Below are 16,873 nucleotides of genomic sequence, written 5' to 3' on the forward strand. Positions count from 1 at the left end.
CCATGGTCTCTTATTCCTTGTTCTCCCTCTCTGTTCTTGATCCAGCTGGGATCTCCTGCTCCCCCAAGCTCTCTTTCCCTGAACCTTGCCCTTCATTACCCCCTTTCATGTCCAGGTTGTTCATGTAGATCTCATCCATTTCTCTGTCATTGGGCGATCCCTGTGTCTTTCTTAGGGTCCTGTTTTCTAGGTAGCCTCCCTGGAATTGTGAGTAGCAGTCTAGTCATCTTTGTTTTACATCTGAGGGAACCGGATGCAAAGATCCACAGGCAGGCTCCAGGTGGAGTTCCAATTGACGAGAAAGATGAGGGTTTGTATGAGTGAGAATCATTGAGACCAAGATTGGAAAAAGCACAGGGACAAATAGCCAAACTAATGGAAACACATGAACTATGAACCAATAGCTGAGGAGCCCCCAATTGGATCAGGCCCTCTGGATAAGTGAGACAGATGATTAGCTTGAACTGTTTGGGAGGCACCCAGGCAGTGGGACTGGGACCTGTCCTTAGTGCATGAGCTGGCTATTTGGAACCTGGGGCTTATGCAGGGACACTTGGCTCAGCCTGGGAGGTGGGGACTGGACCTGCCTGGACTGAATCTACCAGGTTGAGCTGAATCCCCAGGGGAGTCTTTGCCCCGGAGGAGATAGGAATGGGGAATGGGCTGGGGGGATGCAGGGGAGGACAGGGGAATCCATGGCTGATATGTAAAATTAAATTAAATTATAAAATTAAAAAAATAAATTAATTAAAATAAATTTTTTTAAAAAAGAACCTCTTTGAAACAGTCATGCTGTAGTAATTCCTCACCCAGGACTGAGGACTGTCTGTCATGGGTGTGACAAGGAAGCAAGCCTGTCACAGGGATCAGATGACTCCTGAAGGAAGTCAGAAAGGAAGAGATACTAGATCTTTGTGGACCTGGCTGTTGATGGCGTGGTGAAACAGCTCTAGTCTTCACTGTTGGAGCTGTGGCTCCTGAACCCACATCTGGGCTGCCGTTTTGGTGTTTCTACTTGAAGCTTGTTGTGTTGACAGATACCACACCATTGTAGTAGAAGTTGAAGAAGTGTAGATCCCAAAGGAGATGTTTCCAAGAAAATTGTCCCAAACTCAACACTCACAACCAAATACAGATTTTCTTTTTACCCTTTGCAAAAAACCAGAACACTAATGCTAAATGCAAAGTAGGATAGTAAAAGCTGTAGGAATTCTTTAACATTAGGGCAGTGGAGCATCCTTAAGATAGGATGCTTTGCCGGGTGGTGGTGGCGCACACCTTTAATCCCAGCACTCGGGAGGCAGAGGCAGGTGGATCTCTGTGAGTTCGAGGCCAGCCTGGGCTACCGAGTGAGTCCCAGGAAAGGCGCAAAGCTACAGAGAAACCCTGCCTCAGAGAAACCCTGCCTCGAAAAACCAAAAAAAAAAAAAAAAAAAAAAAGATAGGATGCTTTGCCCCAGTTTAGAATTATATACAATCCCCCATGCCAATTGTGCAGAGATCTCCTAAACATGCTGATGAGTGAAAACACAGATGATAAATGCATATAAGTATGGCCTGGTTTCATTCAGTATATGTATGTACATGCATCTGTGCGTGCGTGTGTGTGTGTGTGTGTGTGTGTGTGTGTGTGCGCGCGCGTGCGCGCACGCGTGCACGCACATGCATAATTGTATTGGAAGGGGTTTAGAATCTTATATACTAGACTGTTAGTACTGGCTTCTGAGACAGGGAATAGGATTGCCATTTGAGTGGAGAAATTGAATACTGAAGGGGCTTTTCTTTATTTAGTTTTATATATTTGAATCTTTATAATATAAACATACTTTTTCTTTTCTATTATTTGAGAATTTCATATATGAGTATACTGTATTTATATCATATTCACCCCTTCCTTTTCCTCTTGCCCCTCCAACTCCTACCCATGTTCCTTATATCCACCTCTCAAATTCATGTCCTCTTCTTCTATAATTATTATTGTTACACACACACACACACACACACACACACACACACACACACACACACACACACAAGCAACCTACTGAGTCTGGTAGTGTTGTCCATGTGTACATAGATTTAAGGCTAACCACATGTGCACGAGCAAGCTATCAAGGGGCTCTTGGTGAGAAAAAAACAAAAAACCGACTCTACCTCAGTAGGGCTCCCTGTAGCTCTTCAAGTAGGAGTGGGACTTGGGAACCTTCCTCATCCATGTTAGCACATCAACTGTTATGGCTTAATGCAGGTCTTGTGCAGACAACCATACTGTTGCTAGTTCAGGGTGCAATATTTCTGTCAAATCCAAAATGTAGGGAATATAAGTAAAATGTACAGTCTCTTCTATCACAGGATTAAATGAGACAAATAAATTTCCATCTTTAAATAAATTACTAAAGATACCATCTGGCATAAATCTCTCCCCCAGTCAGTGTTTTTCTAAGACAAAAGTATGTGCACAAGGTCGATTCCACTCTCAAAAGTTACATTAGCTTAACAGATGTGCCTTTTTCAGTCAGCCAACCATGCATAAGAATGTAAGGCTAACCTCTGACCACTCAGAACAAGGCACAGAAGAAACCCTTTGTTAGGAATAAAAACTCAGCAGGACTTCTGCTGGGTGTGCTTCCTGCAGGATTTAGAACAGCTTTGCACCAAAAAGCCTCTGGATTGTGTGGATAGTTTCTTGGAACTTTTATCCCCCAGTAGCTTGCATAACACTATCTGACACTATGAGAGCTAGTCCTTAGGGAGGAGGCCACCAGGTCAGTACCACCTTGATTTCTCCAAGTCCTGTGACAAAAGGATGTGGTATCTTCAGCAATAGGGACTTACCCTCAAATAACGGCAGGCAGCCAAGAGCAGTGGCAGTAGCTTGTATTGTTGGGGGGATCATTTGGAACCCCTGGCCAACAACCAGAAAGGTTCTTGCTGGGCAGTGTGTGTTTTTTTTTGGATAGTTTATGGCCCCTGAAGAGATCATTATCCCTCTGTGGATTGTAACTCCAACTAAATCTCTCTTTCTCTCTCTCTCTCTCTCTCTCTCTCTCTCTCTCTCTCTCTCTCTCTCTCTGTGTGTGTGTGTGTGTGTGTGTGTGTGTGTGTGTGTGTTGTGAGACCAAAATGAGCCATCTTAGAAATAAGACCAAAATGCTTTCACCCTAAAATTAAGGCCTAAGATTTCTCCTTTTGGGAATAGGCCATTAGTTACTGAAACCAGTCAGTTCAGATTCCAGAAACCAGGAAGTGTAAAAGTACAGAGTCACAAGGTAGTCACGAGGTAATGCCTGCCGGACTATGGAATGTCCTCTCCCTGGTTTGCAAGGTAACTGACCATAAAAATGCCCCCACCTGAGGGCAGCCAATGAGAAATGGTGGCGGGCAACCACTCCCTTAGAAGTAAGATTAAGCCATGATTTCTAGAAAGCCCCTAGAAGGCAAGCCAATTAGAATTGTAACCATACTAGCACCCCTAAAAGATGTAACCTTGTGATTTTTCCCTTTAAAAACTGAGCTTGTGGACAGGCGGGCACTTCCTCCAGCCTCCACTGCATTGGATGTATTGGACGAAGTCCCTGCCTAGGCTTGTATTGCATTTGGATATCCCGAAATTAAACTTTGCTTTTGCATTCCAGCTTGCTCGTCTTTGGTGGTCTCTCTGGGGGTCATGATCAGGGCACAACATGTGTGTGTGTGTGTGTGTGTGTGTGTGTGTGTGTGTGTGTGTGTTACAAAGCTTATAAAATAATGGTTTCCCTGTGGCTTTTTCAAATATCTTAATGTTATTTATGGCTTCCCACCTGCACTACCCTCCCCAGCCCTCCCTACTTAAGTCTCATCCTCACCTTTATCCCTTTTCCTACTTCATAGCACCTGAGTCCTGTTATCCACCTATCTAGAGCTCTTTCTCCCTCCCTCCTCCAGTGATCCCTTTCTACTTTCTTAGCTTCCATACTTACTCCAAGTTATACAGTCTTATGTGAAGATTCGAGGCTAAATGTTTGCCTTTCTAGGTCTAGGTTACCTCACTCCTGTATTATTTTCTAGCTCTATTCATTTGCCTGAAATTTTCATTATTTCATTTTTTTTAGAACTGTATAGTATTCCATTGTGTATCAGTACCACATTTTTATCATCCATTCATCAATTTATGGACATCTAAACTGTTTCCATTTTCTAGCTAGTTTGACTATAGAAACAATAAGCATGACTGTCTTAGGGCTTCTACTGCTGAGAAGAGACACTGTGACCATGGCAACTCTTATAAAGGAAAACATTTCATTGAGGCTGGCTTACAGTTCAGAGGTTTAGCTCATTGTCATCATGATGGGACATGGCTGCATTCAGAAAGACATGGTGCTGGAGAAGCTGAGAGTCCTACATCTTGATCCTCAGGCAACAGGATGAAAAACTGTGTCACAAGGCCAGACTTGAGCTTATAAAACCTCAAAGCCCACCTCCACAGCGACACACTTCCTCCAACAAGGCCACAGCCACTCTAACAAGGCTACACTCCTAATAATGCCACTCCCTCTGGACCAGCATTCACACACATGCGTCTGTGGGGGCCATTCCTATTCAAACCACCACAGTGGCCAAGGGGCCAAGCAAGTATCTGTGTTGTAGAATCTTTGGGCCAAAGAAGAATATAGCTGAGTCATATGGTAGATCTATTTTTAGCTTTTTGAGAATTTGTCACACTGATTTCTATAGTGGCTACCCCAGTTTGCGCTTCCCCTGTTGGTGAATAAGAGATCCCCACATCCTCATGACACTGCTGTCCTTTATTATCTTTATCTTAGCCAGAATTTTTGTAAATGTAAACACATCCTTTCTTTACCTTTGAGACAGAATCTCACTCTGTAGCCATGTGATAGCCCCGAATGACTTGAGACTCACTGTGAGAGACGAGGCTGGCATGAAACTGGTAGCTCTACTCTTGCCTCTGCCTCCCCAGTGCTGGGATTACAGGAGTGAGCTATGATGTTCTGACTCTTATATTTATTTGAACAATTAAAATGTTTAAGAAAATAATTAGAACAATGCAATTTGACACATTGTTTACTGAGTGCTGGTCATTAAGGATATAGTGGCAAGACAAAGAAAGCCATTTGGTTGTTGTCCCCAACATTTCCAGTCTGATGAGGAAACGTGCCAGACAGACTCATACAAATAAAATCCTATAAATTATGACCAATGCTGTGAAAGGAAAGATCAGAGGATTATGAGCTAAAAATCAGCTTTGTAATCTAACTTTAGATGCTGGAGTTAAGGATGGCTTTTCTGAAGGTGTTAGTTCATCTCTAGCAGGATGAATAATAGTTATCCAAGAGAAGAATGGGAGGATGATTGAAATTCAATTGTTTGTCTTACACTATTCATTTTATACTATACATAGATACAATGTATGTCCTTTTCTTTTAGAAAGAGTAGAGGAAGAGATTGAAGGAGCAATGGCATTCTAAAATTGAAGATGGATTGTAAAGAGTAAAGGGGGAAAGGAGAAGCCAGGGTCTTGCCACCTGTATTCATTAGGGATCTTCAGCAAAACAAAGACAATAAATAAGATTCAATGTATTTTGAAGGAATCAACTTACGCAATTCATGGTGGCTAAAAATCTGAAACCCACAGAGCAGTCAACAGGCTGGAAACTGAGGCGACACTTCTGTCGTGTGATGTGAAGCAGCATTCCTCCTCCTGTAGGAGACTTCTAAAGTTTGGTTGTGGTAATTGCCAGTGTGGTTTGTTTCCTAACGTCTTTCCTCTTGTGGTCTCTAACTCATTGGGATCATGGAGGGAAATTGCTTTATTAAAATCCAACTGACTGTAAATGTTAAATACACCCAAAAAATATGTGCACAGCAACATGTACATCAGAGCTTGGCCAAACTGGGCACCATTTCTCAGCCAAGTTGGCACATAAATTAGCTATCAGCTTGCCCTTGTTAGCTGTTCTGTTCAAGTGCAAAGGAATACCATTGAAGGGGATAACAGAATCTGTTTTGTGCACAAACTGACTGCATTATGGAGAAGAGCAGGAATGAAAATGGGGAACTCTTGGGGCTGTAGTGCATAGAGGATAGCCCATAATAATTGGGACTCAAGAGTTGAAATAGAATAAGAGCAGTCAGTACTACAATGTGTTTAGGATGTGGAACCAACAAGGCCTTTAAAGGAGGTGTCGAGGATGACACTACGGTTTGGAGTTGTGGTGGTAGAATGGATGAAAATGTGTTTGCTTGCTTGCTTTTTGCACATTTGTTTGTATTAATGGAAAAATTAGAGGAGGAGGAAGTAGATTTAGCTATGAGATTTAGATTTAGCTATGAAACTGGTAGTTGTGGGGTAACAGTGAGGACTTTGTTTTTGAGAAAATGAAGTTTGAAATGCTTTGAGGCATCCCGAGGACTGCAGCTTGTAAACAGGAGGGTCAGCTTCCCTCGCCAGCTGGAGGCAGTAGAGAGGAGGGCATCTTTTCCTGGCACCCACCACCACACCACAGATAAGGAAGGTGGTACCAGCTACCCCACTCTCACGCTGTCAGGATCAACTCTACTCTGCTGCCCAAGTGAGTCGCAGGGCCCAGGGAGCCATTCTAATTCAAACTACCACATACAACATGTGGCTAATAGATCCTTTAAGCATTTTTTAAATCTGTTATAGTTTCCTTTGTTTTTATGTGTCTAAGTAACTGAGTCATTTGTCATAAAATTTTATACATTCTACTTCTTAGCTTGTCATATGCTTGAGGCATCATTTGTCTTTCTCTGTACTGTATATTCCATGTGAATTGACAGGTATATCTGGAGGTTTGGCTAAGTTAAAGTTTTTCATAGGAAGGCTCTTTCATAAGTCATGCTGTGCATGTACCTTCTGCTGTTACATATCAGGAAAGAAATGGGTACTAGTGATTTTAAGATGGATCAGTGGCCCTGAATAATGTCATCCTGATGTGTTATAATGGTCCCCATCAATCTTTCATTTGGTTGCGGTAGCCATTGTTGATTGTTGGCTAGAGCTGGGGTTACAGGGTGATGGTTTGTTTTTCACTGTTTCCTTGGCATTTGAGAAATTTATGGAAGAATGTTTTTAAAATACTGGAAGATACTAATGCATGCTTGGACACTGAAGGTAATGGTACAATTGAGAGGGGAGGACAGAGACGGTGACAAACGATACAAGTCCTTGGGTCATTGGAGTGTCAGGGTTGAAGATAGGAAGGGCCAGAACCTCTCCACGGTAGCAGAGAGAAAGCAAGGTCCAGGCGAGAAGCTCCAGGGTTAGTTGTCTGAAGAGTAATGTGATTCCCTGTGGCTTATAGTCTTCAGTAACATGTGCAGAAGATGATTGAGTAGGGAGACTACGGGAAGAAATTAAGGAGCACAAGTTTAGATTCTTTTACATTTAATCAGAGTACTTTTTAAAATTTTTTCATTTCACATACCAACCCCGTTCCCCTCCCTCCCTTTCTCCCACCCCTCTCCTCCCCTACCCCACCCCCCATTCACGCCTCATGGCAGGTAAGGCCTCTCTTGGGGAGTCAACAAAGTCTGGCATACTAAGTTAAGGCAGGCCCAAGCCCATCCCCCCTGCATAACGGCTGAGTAAGGTATCCCACCATAGGGAATGGTCTCAAAAAAGCCAGTTCATGCACCTGGAATAAGTCCTGATACCACTACCAGAGGTCCCACAAACAGATCAAGCCACACCACTGTCACCCACATTCAGGGGGCCTATTTCTGTCCCCTGCAGGTTCCCCAGCTGTCAGTCCAGAGTCTTGAGCTCCCACTATCTTGGGTCAGTTGTCTCTGTTGTTTTTTCCCATCATATTCTTGACCCCCTTGCTCATATGATCCCTCGTCCCTCTCTTTGAGTGAACTCCAGGAGCTCAGCCCAGTGCTTGGCTGGAGATCTCTGCATCTGCTTGCATCATTACCAGATGTAGGTTCTATGATGACAGTTAGGGTAGTCACTGATCTGAATAGTGGGGAAGGCCAGCTCGGGCACCCTTTTCACTATTGCTAAGAGTCTTAGCTGGGGTCATCCTTGTGGATTTCTGGGAATTTCCCTAGCACCAGGTTTCTCCCTAACTCCATATGGCTGCCTCTGTCAAGATATCTCTTTCATTGCTATCCATCTCTATCCCTCCCCCAGCTTAGTCATCTCGATCCCTCATGTTCCCATTCCCCCTCCCCCTCTCCATTTTACCCAGGAGATCTTAACTATTTCCCCTTCCTGGAGCCCTCCTTTTTACTTAGCTTCTCTGCGATTGTGGATTGGAGCCTAGTTATCCTTTTCTTTGCATCTAATATCAACTTATGAGTGAGTACATACTGTGTTTGTCTTTCTAGGTCTAGGTTACCTCACTCAAGATGATTTTTTTCTAGTTCCATTCATTTGTCTACAAATTTCATGATGACATTGTTTTTTACAGCTGAGTAATACTCTATTGTGTAAATGTACCACATTTTCTTTATCCATTCTTCAGTTGAGGGGCATCTAGGTTGTTTCCAGGTTCTGGCTATTGTGAATAATACTGCTGTGAACATAGTTGAGCAAGGGTCCTTGTAGTATGATTGAGCATCTTTTGAGTATATGCCCAATAGTGGTATTGCTGAGTCTTGATATAGGTTGATTTTCAATTTTCTGAGAAACCGCCATTTCCAGAGTGGCAGTACAAGTTTGCGCTCCTACCAGCAGTGGAGGAGGGTTCACATTACTCCACATCTTCTCCAACATAAACTGTCATTAATGTTTTTGATCTTAGCCATTCTGATAAGTGTAAGATGGTATCTCAGTGTCATCTTGATTTGCATTTCCCTGATTAACCCGAGTACTTTAAAGATAACTCTAAAAATTCCTGTAATCTTTACGTTGGAACCTCTACAAATTTTCTGTTTGCTTTCCACTTTTCTCTTTCAAAGGGATTTCTGAAAGCCTTCTAATCTCTTTGATGGGAAGGGAAATTAAGAACTTTTCAACTTAATTCTTTGCTTCCTGCTCCCTTTCCTTTCCTGAGAGCAAAACATTGCCTATCCCCTTAGGCATGGTGGGTTGCTCCGCTCTTCCACTCCTGTGCTGTGTGCTGTGGAGCCCCTCTGGAGGAGTCACTTGATAACATATTTCTGCTTGTTTATATGGCAAGCACATGTAAACTAGGATTGTAATGTTTGGGCTGTGACTAGTATGTATTGTACACTTCTTGCCTCTGTTAATTAAAACTTGTTTGCTTGGATTACATTTATACACTTTTTAAAACTTGATTATTTGCCACTGGGATCTCATTCACTCACCAAATATCGTATGTGTCCTTTTTCTCCCTGAGTAACTGGAAGTATGGATTGTCATTACATGATTAACAAGCATGTTTCTAATTATAACTTCAATGTGGGTATTCTGAGAAATCTGTTAGGTTCTGGCACCCCACAATACAATCCTAAATCAGTTTCCAAAAGAATGAACATTTGCAGACAAGGTCAAATGTCTCCAGTGGCAAAACCATAATACCACAAGAAAGGAAATCTTTTCTTAAAGCATGTACTTAAATCCCTTTTAATTCAAATAAAGATCTTTGTGGGGGAGGGGAGCTTCTGCTTTCAAGCAAGGTGGAGTAACGAAGATCATGAGATATAAACAACAGTTTTCAGACAGTCTTTAACATAGCACAGGACTATATTACAATTACGTTTCAGGACCACAGCTCAGGAACCTCAGTGGAACCAAACAAATTCTCTGACTTAAGTCTGAGTAAGCCTAGCTAGCCAATGCTCACAGGGCAGCGTGCTGAGTAGGAGAGAGTTTTGTTTTGTGTTGTTTTGTGATTTAAAGTAAGGGCTCTTGTAGTATCAAGCTGTTAAGAAAGGGACAGATGGTCAAAGAGGCAAACTATTTGTGATGTTTTCTTTTAGTCTTGTTGGCATGACCAATGTTAGAGTATTCCACTGGCGACAGTGACATTGACTAAATACTTCTCCTCTGTGGATGGCTTGTGTGGAACAGAGACAAGAGTATTTCCAGAACAGTTGAGACAGCATTAATTCAGTACAGCCTATAGGTGAGTCTGATGAACTCCAACTGATAGTTAGTGTTTGAAGAAGAGAAGGCCTTGCTTAGATTACATTCTTGTGAAATGTAAGGCATTCAGTTCCTGGTTGTTCATTGTGTTGTTCGCTTTAAGGGAAGGCATTTGAATTTGCTGTGTGCTATTGAATCAATAGCGCTGGTGGAAAATTCACTTGTTGTCCCAGAACTTGATGCCATCAGTCGCATGGTTTTTTCTCAGAAGTAAAGGGTAAGTACCCTGACTGTGACAACAGTTCAGAAGCTTTGCAGTGCTCAAGTGCCAGGGACCAGCCTCAGCAGTTTCGGGGGTCTGAAGGATGGGATACCTGGAAGGCGCAATAACGACTCAGAGACAATGTTCGTGCAAGCTGACAGGTCACTTCGGGCTTCTGCAGTTGCTAAGTTTCTTTTGCTTCCCTGGCTTCTCTTAGCTTCTCTTAGTTTCTCTTAGCGTCTCTGACTTCTCTAACTTTAGCTTCTGCTTTTGCCCTGGTGACCTCAGTCTTTTATTATCATAAGAAAGGGGGAACAGAAAAAAAGGGGAAATCACCCAATATGAAATATTCTCATGATTCTAAAGGTTATTCTTAGAAAATCTCCAATATATTCTTCATCATCTTTTACTAAACACAGGACTATCCCAGACTTAACACCAAAGCAAGCATAATCTATTTTTATTATTAATGATTATACAATCTTTTGAGCACTTGGCCCAAAGGCTAGCAACATGCAATTTCGTAAAAAAAAAAAAAAAAAAAAAAGGTAAAAATAAGAACAGTGGTCAATGTACCAGACAGTCATTTCCTTCTCACAGAGTCTGCTCCAACCTCAAGACCCCTGTAGCCGCCTAAGTTCCTCCTCAGCCCTCTGCATCACTAAGCCCCATGACTGATGGGCTACAATGACCTCAGACAAGAAATCTGTCCCTGCAAGTCAGCAACTTCTGTCCTTCTATATCCTACAATTCCAAGGAAGACCTAATCTAATTTATAGAGCTTCTATGAAAGGAAGCTCACCTTTCTTGGCAGCTCTTTTCAATCTAGGAACCCAATAAAGCTTGTAGCAATCACTCCATCAATTGTCACATTATCTCCACACTCCTTCAGGAGGAATAAAAAGTATCTGAATTAAAGTTGCCATCTCCCTTTCTTGGTGGAGGCCACTATTTTTTCTCCTGTTCTAGGTTCCCACACCTTTAGTCTGTCATCCCATCTATATGTTACTCCATCCACAGACTTCAGTCAATACCCCTTAGGGTCTCAAGTTTTGCACAATGTCCTTGGAATATCCTCAGAAACTGAATTATTCATCATGACCAATTTAAGTCCAGTATGTTGATACACATCATACCATGTGCTATAGTTGACCACACATTCGGTTCAGTTTATCCAAGCCTAAAAAGCTTCTCCAGGCTGCAGGTTCTTTTCCATGAACTACATAACTGCCTCAACCCCAGCCTGGCTGATCATTTCTGTATAATTTCCTGTGAAATTTACTTCACTCCTTTCCTGTATCCCAGAAATCACCATTGATCTAGGAACACAGAACATGAAGATCAGATAGAAGAAAAAAGACAAGTATTATAAGAAGTATTTATATGGAGGAGGGCATGACTTGTGCATACCATAAAGCATGACCTTGGGACACGTAGGCGTTTCTGCCTTGGCCCTCTAGAGGAATGCTAAGCAGAAGATCCAGAGGGGAACAAACCGAGGGCTGATGGTCCACAATCTCGGGTCCCCTTTTCTCCAGTCTCTACTGGCAGCACGTCAGCCATCTTATATGCTGCATATATAAGTTTTTTTGGGGTAATTTATGTAAATTAAGAACTGACAGTGAATTTTTCCTGAAGGATAAAAGTCTCCTTTGATAACTATTATAGAACATTGAAGTTTTGAGATTATTTTTTGCTACAGGTCTGATACTATTTCTTAATAAATTCAACCAAAAACTCTAAGGCAAAGCAGTATGTATGTACATGTAAACTGGTCTGTGGTGATCTTTTCCAATGACAGCAAAACTTGTATGAATCACATATTATTGAAGGAGACAAACAATAAAAATATATGTGTGTATGCATATAAGGATAATTATAGCATAACTTATCTAAGTTATATTTTATTGAGTAATTGAAGGAAAGTAAAATATCATAAAACAAAATGTCTATGAAATGATAGTTGTTTTGGAAGACCAGCTTTGAGGAGGTGATATTTAACAAAACCATTCATGGTTTTGGAGAGAGTGAGAAAGATCTGGAAGAACTTTCTAAGTAGAGAATATAACACATGCAGAATCATGTAGGGACCAAGGATAATAGGGTTTTTAAAGATTTATTTCTACTATTTTTTAATTATGCATATGTGTGTATGCATGTGGATATGTGCATATAAGTGCCGGTGCCTGAAGAGCCCAGGAGCATTGGATTCCCCTGGAGCTGCAGTCACAGGTGGTCATGAACTGCTTCACATGGGTGTTGGAACTGAACTCATGTCCTCTGTAAGAGCAATATACTCTTAACAGCTGAGCCATCTCTCTGGCACAGGTAGGAGAGCAGATTTTTTAACCTGTGCTAGATTAATAGAAAGGAGTAGGATGACAGAAAAATGCCAAGTTCTGTTTTGGATATTTTGAAATTCCTATTGCACATCTGAGTAAAAGTATCAGGTATCAGTTGACTGTGTGATTCTGGGACTTCAAGGCCAGTGTTGATAGCTGTGTTTAGTAGTCATTCATATATAGATCCTCGCAAAGGTCATGAGAGTGGGTAAAATCACCTGAGAGATGGGAGATAAGGACTGAACCCTGGCAGGAGAAGAGCAGGGTTGGTGATATAAATGAAAGTCAGGAAGGCCTAAAGAAATCATAGGACATTGGAAGGGGAAGGAAATCTGTCATCGTAAGTATCTCATCTGTAGCAGCCTATGGAGAGGTTCGCAGCGAATGGAGAGATGCTTTTCATCAGGAGCATCCTATGGAATAGTGTTGCTCATCATGGGCGACCAATGAAGAGGAGCTTCTCATTGGGGCAGCATGGGGGGAGGGACCTCTCATTCAGAGAAGGCTAAGGAGGGATACTTCTCACGGAAGTAGCCTATGGAGAGACTCTTCTCATCCAGGACAACCTATGGAATGAGCCCAGAAATAATTTGTCTTTAGGTTATTCCAGCATGCCCTGTCAGACTGGCTCTAAATTTGGCAGTATGGAGCCAAATCAAATCGGCACAGACTGTGTCCTCTCGAGTTTTGTACCTGCATCTTACTAGTTCGGGAGCAAACAAATGGAGAATAGGATCTAGCTCTAGCTCTAGAGGAATAGAGTTGGTGCCACACCATCACAGGAACTGTGGCAGAGCAGACTAAGTAAGCTTTCTGCTCATCACTCTACCACAATGAAGTTCTTAAAGTCAGCTTTAAGGGAGTAGTGGCTCTGTGAGGTTCAGAAGCAATGGAACTCATGTCTGTGCCTAAAACACACACAGACCACGTTTCAAGGGATGGTGTTTTGTGAATCTGGGTAAGTGATGTGTCCTATTATTATTCAGATACCAAACAATAATAGACCAAGCTAACTTTGTAATCTCTATCATGTTATTTCAGTACACTGAACTGAACCACCGCCCACATAATGTGAGCTGATGAAGACACTGTTCTTTTCTGATACTTATGTGACATAATATAGGAATTCATTTGTACTTCGCTTTATGGCATATATAGTTCTTGGTTAAAGTGGGTAGTTCTCAAGGTTTGCTCTTTAATCTTTGCCATTTGCTGTCTTTTGACTTGCCAAGTTATTTGGACTTTATAATAGCAAAAGTACAATTGAAATTAGCTATGAGGAGCAATCTGTTCCCTGGCTGCCATAAACTTTGATTCGTCTCCCATGATGTAATCCATGATTTCATGTTTCTTTCAGAGAAACAGAATTTCTATAACAACAGCAGATCCATAAAGATGGTACATTAGATTAGATTAATTTGTTGGAGAAAAAGATAGCTAATTACTAGTTATAGCCACTTACAGCAAACTAATATACAGTTAGACAACAATCTTTCTTTTGCTGTCTTTGCTTGATTATTCATTTTTAATGTGATCTCACTATGTAGGCCTGGCTGGCGTGGGACTCATTGTAGACCTGGCCTCAAACTCACTTGCCTCTGCCCCCCAGTGCTAGGAATAAAGGCACATGTCACCACTGTTGTATTTGTTGGTCTTTGTAGAAAAACTGAGGACACTACTCTTGGAAGTCAAGGGGGCCTTGGTTCAAACCACTTGACTCATCTTTCTGGACCTCAGTATCCTCACCCACAAAATAAGAAAATTAGTCCAAATATGTCAAAGACCCATTGCTCAGTAAGCATTCTGAGTGCTCCTCTTCTTGGAGGTCTAATCCATCCCAAACATGAAGTACTGTATCACTTCCAAGCTGTAAGGAACATATGTCGATTTCCTCGGCTTCTCTCCTGCAGCAGAGAAGCTCGCATCCTGCAGGTGCTGGAGCCCCCGTCTGCCTCAGCCTACTCTGGCATAGGTGATATCATCACTATTATCAGGACTACTCTTCCTGTTCCACAGACTCTCTCCCTAAGTTAGAAAGGACTGCTGGGGTCAGCAGAAGAATAAAGCTTGCAGACAGTAGCAGGGGCCTCGTTCTCAGGACCACCCTGGGGCATTTTCCCCTAAAGTTTCCCCATGGTGAGATTTGTGGCAAACTCTTGCCCTGGGCACCTCTGCAGGGCTTTTGGTTCCTCGTATTCTAATGGTCTGATCCTGTTTTGTCTGGATTGTCTTACAGGTATGAGACATCTCTGTTGGATTTGGTTCAGTCTCTGAGCCCAAATTCTGCTCCCAAATCTCAGCCCAATCCCTCCAGAGCAGCAGGAGTGTGGAACACTTTCCGACCTAGCCCTCAGAAATCTACCTGGAAGAAAGTGGGGACACGCAGGAGCCCTGAAGACCTGGAGGAGAGTCAGATTCTGGAAGACATATTTTTCATATGACTCTGAAGCACATGCTACATAATTTCATAGGAAATGTTTGAGTTCCTTTACATACTGATGTAGGATGTTAAATGACTTGACTGCCAAGCAGCTGAGTCTCTCCTTTCACAGGGACCTATCTTACTGGCATCCTCTTAAGTATTGAATACAGAAATCATTCTAACAAATCAGGGTGTTTTTTTGTCAGACCAATCAGAAAACAGGCTAAAGGAGGTGGGCTTAGGCATAGGATCTTTTCTGTGCCAAACAGATTAGAAATTTAGAATACTTTCTGCATATCAGACACCATGGATATCTAGTGTCATTTTGAGGATGGTTTCAACTTACTGCTGCAAAAAGTTGGCTTTCCTTACATAAGGAACGTGTCTACTTCAGAAGAGGTCTTCCTTCTTCACCCTTTCCCTCCTCGCTAACTCTCAGTGTGACTGTTCATTCTGAAATTGGAGTTAGTGACCCTGATATCACCACTACTTGGGACCAAATACATGTGAGTCATAGTGATCATCAACATGGTCATTGCCACTCCTTACACCAAAAAGCTCAATGGGTTAGAGGGAAGTTCCCAGCCAGACTGTGCCATTAAACCACACATGAGATGGCAGCCTGGGGAAATCTACCAGGTCCAGGCAACCACCCCTCCAGTGTCCCGTGACAGATGTTTCTTGTGGACTCCAATTCCAGGTATTCTTGTGAACTTCCTCCGCTGTTGTGTCTAGGGAAGATGGCACTAGAGAAAGAGTGGTATCCAGTGGCTGAGGATGAGTGCTCCTAGTTTAAGTGCCCCTGGGCGCAGAGTCTAGGAAAGCTTGCTGAGCATCCTTATTGGCCTAAATCTAAATCTTTTCTCTCCAGACTGAGCTCAGTCCTGTTGATTCTACCCAGTCCCCCTTCCCTTCGAGACTCTCAATTCCGTACTCTTCATCTGAGGCAAATACAAGGGCAAGACTAGTTACGTGTCGTCATTCCCTTTGGAAGTTGAAAGCTCATTACAGATTCCAATTTCCTTTTCAAATTCACCCTGAGAGGAACTAGAACAAACTTGTTCTGTTTCAAAACATTTTTAGGATATGTCTTTGTAGTAGCAGAAATGAGTTAGATTTCCAGGACCATCTTCTCTCTGTCCTGTGTGTCACAGGCAACTTAACTATACCTAGTTCCTTAGACTTTCTATAACCATAGTCACTTGTTCTGAGCATCAGTGTTCTTGCTACTCCAATCTCCAGAAGGATAAGAAATGGAATCTGATCTCTTTAAGAAGCTTATTTACCCTGAGAAGAGTTATAAACAGCCTAAAAATTCAAGGCTTTTTTTGGGTGCCGTGCCAGTGAATGGAATTTAATTGCTTCTGTGCCTTACCAACATGGGAAGTTTGTAAGAGGGAAAAAAAAATGAGTTTTCAGGGAGCATCAATGAACACACTTTTCATTCTGCACACTCCCTGCCAGTTGCCTTCTCTGTTCTGAAGGCATTTTTGGGGGTGTTGGGGGGGTGTTGGTATGAGGGTGGTAGGAAGGGAATATGTATATAACCTAGTGGCTTTGTTATTAACTAAATAATATATGTTAACATTGTAATCTGTATTAAATTTACTTTGAGATATATGTGTTGTTGCAGAGTATTTGGGTTTGAGCTAATTGTAGCCTATCCCACAGAAGAATGGGAAGAAAATAGGAGCCATGTGACTTCTCCTGATAATGCTTCCTTCAGTGGCTGGTTGGGACTTGCTTGGCCAGCCTGTAGATGTTTCCTCAAAGCAATACTGCACACACACTGTGGACGCCACAGCTAAGGTATTGCCCTCCTTGCAAACTGT

The 16,873-nt window shown here is 42.2% G+C and overlaps 1 protein-coding gene across 5 annotated transcripts in view; it reads left to right on the forward strand.

The window, feature by feature from the left end:
• The window catches only part of Kiaa1328 (KIAA1328 ortholog), a 294,152-nt gene extending 277,491 nt beyond the window's left edge, over positions 1–16,661 (forward strand). For 4 of the 5 annotated variants that reach the window (XM_052741683.1, XM_052741686.1, XM_052741684.1 and 1 more), the window contains one exon: positions 14,856–16,661. In XM_052741683.1, the coding sequence (XP_052597643.1) occupies positions 14,856–15,060 (205 nt within the window). In that variant the 3' untranslated portion in view covers positions 15,061–16,661. The remainder of the gene's footprint in view (positions 1–14,855) is intronic. The other variant, XM_052741688.1, reaches the window with a different exon arrangement.
• Positions 16,662–16,873: the final 212 nt, after the last annotated feature.

The sequence above is a fragment of the Peromyscus californicus genome, unplaced genomic scaffold (assembly GCF_007827085.1).
Source record: "Peromyscus californicus insignis strain IS unplaced genomic scaffold, ASM782708v3 Scaffold_17__1_contigs__length_78620276, whole genome shotgun sequence".
NCBI classification, from domain to species: Eukaryota; Metazoa; Chordata; class Mammalia; order Rodentia; family Cricetidae; genus Peromyscus; species Peromyscus californicus.